This window comes from Orbicella franksi, chromosome 11 (assembly GCF_964199315.1).
Source record: "Orbicella franksi chromosome 11, jaOrbFran1.1, whole genome shotgun sequence".
Classification (NCBI taxonomy): domain Eukaryota; kingdom Metazoa; phylum Cnidaria; class Anthozoa; order Scleractinia; family Merulinidae; genus Orbicella; species Orbicella franksi.
Genome location: NC_138155.1, coordinates 1375001 through 1386208, shown reverse-complemented (window position 1 = coordinate 1386208; position 11208 = coordinate 1375001). Strand labels below are relative to the sequence as shown.

Sequence of the window (11208 nt, the reverse complement as noted above, 5' to 3'; positions counted from 1 at the left end):
AACTTCTCAATAACAAAGACTCCTCAGAGGTTTAACAGCACGCCAGCAGGCAGTCCTTTGAACACGAAAGTACCGTAAGATTGGTTATTAGCATGTAAAGTAGGTAGATATGTCTGTTATTTATCTGACACAGAGTTGCTATAGAATGATAACTAATTTGGTTCAACAGGAGGCCCTCTACAAAACATTTAATAATTAACTTTCGTCCTTTTTTATTCTCTTTATTATCACCTCGTGGCTTTGTTTATTTAAAGTTGAAAAAACACATTACATTTTGTTTCAATCGTTTGTTGTCGTTCCAATATCTGCATCGGGAAAAAGTGCGACTGCGGATTAGTCCATCTATCATGAACACAAACTCCCGTTTTTTCAGACAAAAAAGAAAAACTGGCTGACGGTCCAAAAAAACCTGGCTTTGTAAATGAGAAGCAAATGTGCAAGTTTTTCACGAACGGGTGAAAAAAAAGAAAAAAGAGTGAGCTTGTTTTCAATAACTACTGAGTCAGTTCAGCACGAAAACACACGCGGGATAAGAAACGTGTGTTGCGTGTTGTACTCAAGCTACAAAAAATAATCTTCAAATTAATGAGAATTTCAAATATTTCTCGTTCTCGTTGTCATTAAATTACACCGTGGCCAGATGATTTATAACCATTTTGTCTCGTTTTTAATTTGGCGAGTAAACACAATATTGGTATGTCAATACATGTTTGGCTGCAGTTTAAGTGTACGTATATTACAAAAGACGTGCCGTCAAAGTATGGGCTCATTGTCTTTTTCCACGCGCCTGTTTAAGGCAGACGTAGTTTTGTCTGGAGGTGACAGCTATTCGGCAATAGAAACGTTTTGTAATTACAACAGGTGTCTTTGATTGAAGGTACGAGTTAATATACGCACTCCATTTTTTATCGTCCGAACTAATTAGAATAATTTCAAGCCCAGTGAGAAATGTTTCTCTCTTTAAACCGACGGAGTTCACTCCTTGATATCGTTTCGCAAGAGAGCCTGTTTATGTTTGGAGGTCTGACACTCTGATCCCAGCTCGCAACTTTTATTACCGTCCTTTTTTTTCCTTGGAAGCTATGTCAGGTGGTGGATTTTACCTAATTGCTGGTCTTAATGTTCGCAACGTGTACTTAATTTCTTTGAATTAACGAGTACTGTAATTCGCGAAATTCGCGAATATTCGCGATTTCACTGAGTCAATATTAGGCTGCGATCAGGCGTTCTGTTTGCTCAGAGATCGCGTGATCGCGACATAACAGCACGTGGGCGTTTAAGGAATTAAAGAGGATATAGAGAAATTTATTCTATCATATATTTTGTTCAGGTCAAGGTGTTTCATCAGTATATACACAATTTAGACATACAATTTAAGCCAAGTTGCTCTGCCCGGATATCACAATATAAGGAGATTGCCTTATATTATATAATCAATATCACGTAATTCTCTTAAATCCACCGTAGCGATTATTTTAAACCCTACTTTTATCTGTTCAAACAATCTTCATTGCGATTAGAACTCTACCTAAGACTTTAAAACAGATTTATATACCTCTCACGCACAAAGCTCAGTTAAACCCAAGAACTACAGTGGCTAAACGTAGCCCAAAACCTACTTTGAGCTCATCCCATTTCCACAATCATGAGTATTTTATAAAGTAGCATTATAAAGTATTTCGTAGCATCTAGCTTTTTTCATTAGTGTTATTATTTTTATCATTCTGTGAAAATGCCGAAGATGAGTAATGGTCAAAATGACTTGAGCTAGTGCTAATTGGAGACGGGTTTAGCTTCTCGTCTGTAAGGAACACCCGGTTTAAAAACGAAAACAAAATTTGTACAAGACGACGCGTTACTTATAGATTTTAATACTCAGACAAAACCATGTCTGACTTAAACAAGCTTATGAAAAGAAATGAAGCGACATTTCTGACATGTCATTTGCATGCTGCGACAAACAAGAGGCGCCTACGAGAAATGAAATTAGCCCTTGTGCTAAAGTTTCGAAACTAAAGTTGGTATGCGTGAGTTATTTTCAATCTCCGGTTCAGTAGCTGACTTAGAACATGCACATGTGTAATATAAGTAAATGAATTTTTTTGTGTGTATACATGCGCAAAATGATTAGCTCATTAATTTTCCAACATCTACCTAAATGACGTCGTTAAAATGTTCCACGGCCCGATTCTTGTTTTGGAAAGCCATAATTAGCGTCAGTTCATTTCTTTCGAGGACAATTACAATTTGGAGAATAAGACAATTAGACGCTTGCTGTGCGAGTTAGAGAAACGGAAAAAAAAAAAACTATGGCTGCTTTTCAGTTGGCAACCTGGTTAGGACACTTGCAGAAAGCCTACAAATGCGGACGTAGCTCTGAACAGGTTTTAGCGTCTGTCAAAAAATGAAAAAAATTAAATCCCAGCATGAAATTGCTAAAAAAACGATGCCCAATAGAGACCTGGAGGATTCGGTCAACAGCGTCAACGCTGGACGTCTTATCAATTGGTTCCTTCGAGAAAATTTTTTAAAAATTAAATGCGGATGCACAAAGAAAAGCCGCAAAACTTTGTCGTTGATCTCAACAACTTGCCGTTAGCTAACAAGTTTTCCGCATAAGCTGTGCAAAACTGTCAATTTTTGGACCACTGAGAAAAGCAGTTTTAATTCACTGCCCAAGGGAGCTCTAAAATTAGATTTAACAAGTACAAGAGTTACAAAGGAAGGCGAGATCTATAACAGTTAGCGTGCCGTCAAAGAAAAAACTATGGCTGCTTTTCAGTTGGCAACCTGGTTAGGACACTTGCAGAAAGCCTACAAATGCGGACGTAGCTCTGAACAGGTTTTAGCGTCTGTCAAAAAATGAAAAAATTAAATCCCAGCATGAAATTGCTAAAAAAAAACGATGCCTAATAGAGACCTGGAGGATTCGCTCAACCGCGTCAACGCTGGACGTCTTATCAATTAGTTCCTTCGAGAAAATTTTTTAAAAATTAAATGCGGATGCACAAAGAAAAGCCGCAAAACTTTGTCGTTGATCTCAACAACTTGCCGGTAGCTAACAAGTTTTCCGCATAAGCTGTGCAAAACTGTCAATTTTTGGACCACTGAGAAGAGCAGTTTTAATTCACTGCCCAAGGGAGCTCTAAAATTAGATTTAACAAGTACAAGAGTTACAAAGGAAGGCGAGATCTATAACAGTTAGCGTGCCGTAAAAGAAATTCACAGTGTGGGACAACAAGATAGAAATAATAAAAACAATAAAAGCTAGCGTACCTCAAAAGCAACGGAACAAAAAGAAACACACGTTTTCTATTGGTCTCTTTGAGAACCGTGGCTTAAGCGTTGTTTCGAAACACACATGATGGATGGCCAGAGACCATATCGACGACCATAAATTACGGATTTGTTTCTAGCACAGAGAAACTGATAAAGTTTGAATGTCTTAACTTTAAGTTTTTGTTTGTAACGTTTTGCTCGGGAGCGGAAGTTTTAACTGTTTTCTTACTAAAATGTCGGTTATTTACTCCTCGGGCAGTAAATTACGAGTGTACTTAGGCGACTAATATGATGTAGAAATAGAAACCACAAAAGGCAAATGTCTTGACTTATTCATTTTTGAAAACAAAAAAACAAAACATGTCGCCAGACAGCGAGTGGGTTCACTTTGTATAACCGGGCAGGAAAATAAAATTGCTTTAACACTATCGTTTACACTGAGTTTGCCGGTGTAAACTTACTTAATTTGGGTTTCGCACCCGACTCATACCTGTTTAGTGGGAATCCTTCAATTATTTCTTATTATGGCAATACAGGTGCAATCAACAATGGGTTTTGTTTCAAGTCCGGGCTTTCTATTGGCGAACAATGCACTTAACACTTGTTGTTTGGATTAGTTCAATCGACTCATCGCTGGATGTACTCCAGTTATTCAAAGAGGACACAATAAAAGAAGCGCGTGCGTTGAGTGTTAACAAGTCATTCGGCCAACACCGCACGTGTCACTCTCCAAACCATTTACTTCGCCTCACAATAAAACAGCGAAAGCACAATCACGCTCACGAAGAGTCACAGCATTTACTGCCAGCCAGCCGGTTACTACTAAACACATTGCAAGTTCGTTTTCTCTTCAGACTCATTTAGCCGGCCTGCAAGCAGAGTTCAACCCGGTCATCTCTCATAGCAGTGGCCGCCCGTAACGGTAAACGGGGTAAACAAGGCAAGTCAGAGAAATTTGCCCTAAAATGCCGAAGTCATTCCTGTTAAAGAGGCGATCCTTACCAGGTTCCATGAACACAAGCGTCAAGATCACCGACTCCCAAGAAAGAGGTTTGTTGAAAATCAAACTTTGTCTTATGATCAGTAGGAGAGCTTTTTCGATCACTTAGTATTGCTGTATTATCTGTCCGGATCGGCTAAGTATTTCACATTAGCGTTAAGCCATCCTTAAAGTTATAATTTCGCTTCTTCTTTGCTTATTTTCTTCTGAATCTTTAATTGGGTCAAACGGACAAAATGATTCCTGAGTCGGTTTGTAAAATTGTGATGTCAGTGTGTAGATGGACCTAGATGAGCAAACGAATATTGCAACCGGCAAACCCTTGAATAAAACACGAAAAACTTTGAAAACAAAGAATTTTGTAAATCTTAGAAAATAACGCAATGGCTTTGTCTTGGTTTATGCAGAAGCGGATGAAAAGAGGACAGCGTTGAAAATCGTTCAAGATGACCCAGAATACAAACCGTTTCTACATGAGCCTGGGATTCACCCCTTGAACGCTACCCAATATCAAGAAAACAACTTGAATGCTGCCAGAGCTCTAGCCCTGAACGACCAGTTTATGGCCTTTGCAAGCAGCAATCAATTCTCCATTTTCAGTCCTTATTACCATCTAGGTGCACGGCCTGGTGCAATGGCTAGCAGCTTCCAAGACTTCAAGAACCGTGGAGATTTCAGTGATATGTACACCAGAAGAAATGGCGAACATTACAACTGGAGACAAGAAATAAGCGTTCCGCGTGCAGCATCTTATGATGTTTTAAAGGGTGAAATCTCGTTTGCAGCACCCCCAAAGCTTGTTATTCCCGGGGAGGTTAAACAGCCGTACCAATGCGATCAATGCGGTAAGATTTTTAAGACAAAATACACCTTGGCGATTCACCTTAAGATGCCCAATCATACATTTGCGCGGCCATTTGTATGTAATACATGCGGTAAAGGCTTTCGCTTGTCGTCTACACTATGCAGGCATAAGATAATCCACACGAAGGAAAAACCCTACAAATGCCATGTTTGCGAAAAAGCATTTAACCGCTCGTCGACTCTGAAAACGCATGTCCGCACTCACAGCGACGAGAAAGAATTCATTTGCGAGCGATGCGGGAAGGGTTTTCACCAGAAGGGTAATTTGCGAAATCATATTCTTATTCACACGGGCGAAAAACCATATAAGTGCACCCTGTGTCAAAAGGCTTTCAATAAATTGTCTAATTTGAAGTTTCATATGCACGTTCATACAGATAATTCTCCTTACAGGTGTAAATTTTGCAAGGTTTCTTTTTCTCGCAGATGCGATTTAAAAAGCCATATTCAAAACGCTCATTCTGAAAGTGAAGGGAAATGAATCAAGACGGAGAGTTCAAAACAAGTTCGATGTAGTGTGAATTCAGTTCAAAAGCGGTAAACTAGGCACAGACTGTAAATGCTCTATTAGAAAGCAAAAAATTGATAAATAATTACAAATCGCTTTGTAAAAATAATTTCTATTTACAAGGCTAAAAAAGGATAATGTTCAAAACACCGGACGTTTTCGACACTAGGTCATCATTAGGGTAAGTTAAAAATAACTAATTTTAAAAAACTAAACTTGTTTTTACTTACAAATCGCTTTGTGTTTGAAGTATTTCTCGTAAGAGTATAAGACCTAAAAAAAATACAAAGTTGCGCAGAATAACACCTAATTTTTATTTTTCTGTGGTGTTAAGTGGTAGTACTGAACGTGCGCAAACAACAGCAAAAAGAGAAGCCCTCTCTTTTCTTACATTTTGTGAAGTATAAATACATACATGCAGCTGATATAGTTAAGTTAGTATGTACATTTAATAATAAATTATTTGTTAAAATATTAAGAAAGCTATTAGATCCCAGAGTGGAAGGAAAATTCACCGTCTGTAATTCTAAGTTTCGTTATGGCAAAACATTCTTATATTCGCCTATGAATTTCATTAGTGTCGACGATGTAAAGAGGGAAAGAAAGTAGAAGGGTGAAATCGTTTCGAGTCGTAAAATATATGTTAATATATGTATATATATCCTTTGGTTGTAAATAATATGAAAATAAAACTGTGTAGAGAGATATACAAGTTAGTGCAGAGAAATGTACAATGTTTTAGGTATTTGTCGAAAACAGAAAATAAATAAACTCTACTAAATGCTGAAATGTTTGGTTATTATGCTTTGGCTAATGTGCTCTTGAATAACATTTTACTTCAGAGAAGTTCTTAGATTCGATTTGCTCCCGCTCACGTATAATACCAAAAGAAACTTTCTTCTGGTTTTGCGTGACTTTGAAAGAATAATTCTCATATCAGTTGTCGCTTGAAAGTAGTCAGGCATAATTTTAATGAATTTATTTCTCGTGTGCAGACGTTGCAAATAATACCGCGGTGTGCTGACTAACTCAATTCAGCTGGCCAGCTCGGCTTGAGAAAACAGCAACTAAAATAGTGCAAACTTAGTGAATAATCTTTGTACAATAGATGATTAATAGGGGCGTAAAAACTTACTCAAACGGACAAAATGCATTTTCAGAAAAATTCAATAGCTTTTAATATCCTCAGTTTTAGTGCGAAAACATAGCATTGGCGCAGGTTGGTAACGTCACAACTCTTTTGGGTTTGCCATTAACGAAGTTGTATCGTCCGCTTTGAATTACGATCCAACCGACCACAACCCCCTTTAAAGAAAAGTCGGAACTTTTGATCAACGCAGGCGTTTTTCTTAACATGTTAGGTTTGTTATAAAGAGTCTCTGTGGGAGACAACTGTGTTAACTTTTCCCTGATAAGCCAAACACGTAACATCAGTTAGCGACACGGAGTTATTATTTTATTTCTTTGACAAAAGGCGTCGCTGGATATTTCGCAATCTTCGTGGCGCCTTCATGTTGAAAAAGTGGAAACTTATAAATGTCAAATTATGAGTGATAATTGAGTGGGGTTGTGATAAAACCTTTCTTATGAAAAAAGCTTTCAATTAGCAAGATGACAGCTAGTGGCGCGACAATATTCTTTTCCCTCAAAGAACAACGAAAATAGAAACACTTTTTGGGACCGTTTATTTACATGACAGGTTGAATGTAACAAGCTAGATTAGAAGCTAGTAGCGCTACTTTTCACTTATCAGACTCCCCTTCGGTATAGAGTGAATGTTTGTTTTCGATCACTCTGTATAGTCAAGGAGCATTCAGTGAACGACAAAAGTAGAGGGTACAATGAATGTTGATTATACGGTAATTTTACCCACACCTGACTACAGACAAAATTCGATTAGACACCGCACCCAATTCAAGTCAAGTTCTAACTCATTACACCTCCAAATACTCCTTGCTTTTTGAATTACTTCATTAAAATTTAAAGTTCATTGCATATTTTCTAAGCAAGTTTTTTTTTTCTTACTCAAAGATCGTTTAGGTAAAACTGCGGTAAATTTCTTAAGACCTAATTTTCTGTTAGAACTGCTTTTAGTATTGTTTTAAGAAGAATTCCGGGACATTATTCACGCAAACGGGTGCCAGGGGCCAGACGGCAATATTTTAAACGTCGCCATAATTTTCTTTTGGGTCTGCGCCAAATTGACTTTTAAGAACTTCTTCCTTTGCGCGTGATATATTTTTAATAGCTTTTGAAGTTTCGTGACTTGTTTCTTCCAAGGTGTTAATAAGTGTCTGGAACTTCAGCTGCCCGTTACATCAAAGTACTAAGTGAGATAAAGAGAACGCTATAGAACAGGTGACTCCTCAATGTTGTGGCTTACGTTTGACCGCGCACCTGAAAACGCGGACAAAACTGAGTTCACTCACTGGTATAAGCCGCCGAGCGGCAACGTGCTTAAACTAACGCTTCTCAGTCGTGAGGACGTAATGTAGCCGGAGGCAATGGAAAGGTCACCCAAGGAAAATCTTGGGGTAATTAGTATTTCACTGTACGATGGTGAAAATAAAACCTGTAGGAAAAAAAATTATAAACATATCTGGTTTCCTATATTTGTGTAGCAGGCTAAGTTCAGTGTACTTTGGCTGATTTTTAAAACATTTGTCACGTTTTGTATCAGCTGAGGTCATTCTGTAGACGGCATCAGTCAAAGTCTCGAGAGATGTTAATAAAACCAAAACAAAACTCTTCGTCAACCTTGAGATAAGTTTAAGGGAAACTACAGAACTCTCAAGTTCCACACATTAGGCCCAACACACACCAAATCGAAACCAATATTACAAACTCACGAGCTAAAACAATTATTTTGTATGCATTTATAGTTTTTTTTAAACAATTCACTTTTTACGTAAGTATTTTGCTATGAAAGTACCTCGACAATTAACTCTAAGGAGAACTTTACTACAAAAGTAGCTCTATCTGCTTTGAATGCCGCAAACGGAATCATATTGCCGCTTAAGTAGAGGAGGCCTAACGCCTAAAACGCTTCAAGAACTGTTCAGAGGTAACAGCGAAGCGTTCATCACTCATTAGGGAAATATCACTTTGAGAACTCCTGGAGGAGACTATTTTCTCCGTTGTATCGCGGAAACTTTTATCTTCAGACCGCAACACCTGAGAATTCTTTATTCATATTCAGCGTTCGAATGCGTAACATGATATATTCTGTACCACGTGATCGACTTTTCAAGGTGTTTGTTTGCGAAATCCTTGGTGCATGTTCTAGTCTCTTTCCTTTTTGCCCATCTCCCTTTGATCACTCAGTCCAATCCTTTTTTCAGGTGTTATTTATAGTTGCAGTGATATTTTCTGTTTGTTTTGTTGTTTTTTGGGGGTTGGAAGGTAAGGGAACTGGCGTAGAACCTCGTTGCACCGTTCAGGAGTTCCAAATCACAATAATAGCAATAAAATTCAAAATGATTCTTGGACATGGAAAAGAAAACAGAACCTAGATCACAACATCTCTTGACCAATCAACACATTTACATTTCACTGATATTTCTGTTTGTTAAACAGACCTTCTGTAGAGGATAAAAAAGTGTGTCTACTTAGCTTATAAAATAAAACGGGCAGATGAAACAAGCTATGTTATTACCAACTGCCAGAGGGTGGTTTCAAGCAATACACTTAGTGGGTTCCATTTATTTTTTTGCTAGTACCTCTCAGGGTACAAAGTCAGGTAAACATAAACATGAATTAATTGTCAAGAACTAAATTTGGCCCATTATTTGTGTCAGCTTACCACTCATTAAAGGTACCCCTTAGGAGAAAAATAAGCTGGGTCTACGCCAAAAAAAAAAAAAAAAACCTGCTGTGGATTTCCGACAATCACCCCTATCACTTTCAAGTTATATGGGACTAAATCCGGGACCTCCGTTTATTTCGCCTCGGTTTCAAATCGATTAAAATCATTTTATGGGACTCATTTTTTTTAGATTTCCATGCAGGCTTATTGCTCAGTTACGATTGTGACAGGTTAATCAGCTCATTACTTGTCGACCACGCAAGCATCGCATGTACGTCGTTTTATTTATGGCATACAAACTCTTAAAGGAACTCAGTCACGGTATTTTGAGTTATTTTGGCCACATACAAAATTACCTTTAAATGGTAGGAAACCTGAAAATAACAGTTTAATAAGATAGAAAAACACCAAAGAGATAATGATAAACCATCAAGGAACAAGGATGGCTAAGGATAGAGAAGATTAACACGGATTACAAACGACGAATTTGAAAAATCGAGGCTAAACTTTTCAAAATGTGCAAACCGTGACTGAGCTCCTTTAAATACAAAATTTGAATTCTGGAATACAAGGACCAGCATTACTGATCCAGCATCCAATGATGAACAGTACCGGTGATTTTCGTCTCCGTGAGAATTTTTTCAAAGTAACATGACAAATCCCGTTTTGTGCATTAGTTGTGAGTGTTCGTTCTATTTTCTGATTAAAATGTAAACAGAACAGAGCCTTGTAAAGAATCTCAGTTGGTAGAAGATAGTTAATTATGAACATAGCGTTGTCGAGGATTTATTACCAATCAGGACTGCCAAAAAAACTTTAACAAATTTATGTTAGCGAAAAACTATATATGTTCTACGCCTGAAGGAGTTAGAACAAATGGGCAGATCTAATTTAAACATAGAGACTGCGCGAGAAAAAGATCTGATTAATGGTCTCAATTCTCCCTACAGAGTCCATCGAGTATCTTATATAAACACCAAGGCCTTTTTAAAAATATTTACCCTGCTGTCTCTTCTCTTCTCGACGCCCCGTTTATGACGCAGGATGATTCTTGACATTAGACACTATATCTCATCCACGCGAAACATTGAACGTCTGGATATTTATGTGTGAAGCTCTGTCGGCCTTTATAACTTGATTCTTACGTCAGATTTCCTTTTCTACTATCTCTTTGATTTCATAAAATTACCCAAATCAACAGGTCTTGTCAGTAATTTACGCCGTGGAATGTGGAATCTCTTGACAGTATTTTTACTGTATAAATCCATTATTTCCTCTGGTAAAAGTTCGCATTTAAAGATGCGAAATTCGTCCATGATACCTCTTAACGGTTTTTCTTTCTTTGAACTGCCTAGATTCGCACACTTCCACTGCGCTTGCGTGCCGTTATTTGGAAGTGGTACCGCTGACCGCTTTGGGATGGTTGCCAGTTTCAGCTCATTTGAGAGGACGCCGTTTATATAAAGACGAGCTCTTGAAGTAGACACTCTATAGGTCCCCACAATGTGGTACCACGTGTTACTGTGAATGGTAGAATCTGAAAACAAATGAGAAAAATTTGATGGTGAAGTCCACAGTTTTGGTCATTGTACTAAACTTACGTTTTTGACACAAAGAAATGCCCCAGTAAAACCAGTGTGGATTCTATTATGCTAGATACTCTCAGGGTCTCTCCCAGGCTCTCTCAGCCGTTATTCGGCACTTAAGAATGAAAATATTAATAAATCTGGCAGTCACTAACCAAGCCTTTCT

General features: G+C 37.9%; 2 protein-coding genes across 3 annotated transcripts in view; one reads left to right on the top strand and one right to left on the bottom strand.

Moving 5' to 3' along the window:
* The first annotated feature begins 652 nt into the window (after positions 1-652).
* Positions 653-7590, top strand: LOC145460413 (uncharacterized). The gene is made up of 2 exons (XM_081445202.1): positions 653-4329; positions 4687-7590. The coding sequence occupies exons 1-2, from the start codon at positions 4245-4247 to the stop codon at positions 5622-5624; spliced, it is 1023 nt and encodes a 340-aa protein (XP_081301328.1). The 5' UTR covers positions 653-4244; the 3' UTR covers positions 5625-7590.
* Positions 7591-9507: 1917 nt separating this feature from the next.
* Positions 9508-11208, bottom strand: part of LOC145502995 (uncharacterized) — a 5535-nt gene continuing 3834 nt past the window's right edge. For both annotated transcript variants that reach the window (XM_081482415.1, XM_081482414.1), the window contains exon 5: positions 9508-10993. In XM_081482415.1, the coding sequence (XP_081338541.1) occupies positions 10620-10993 (374 nt within the window). In that variant the 3' untranslated portion in view covers positions 9508-10619. The remainder of the gene's footprint in view (positions 10994-11208) is intronic.

Excerpts from the sequence above, each read along its gene's own strand:
- LOC145460413 (XM_081445202.1), top strand. The coding sequence starts at position 4,245 with ATGCCGAAGTCATTCCTGTTAAAGAGGCGATCCTTACCAGGTTCCATG. Across the intron at positions 4,330-4,686 it reads CACCGACTCCCAAGAAAGAG|AAGCGGATGAAAAGAGGACA; the intron begins GTTTGTTGAAAA and ends TGGTTTATGCAG.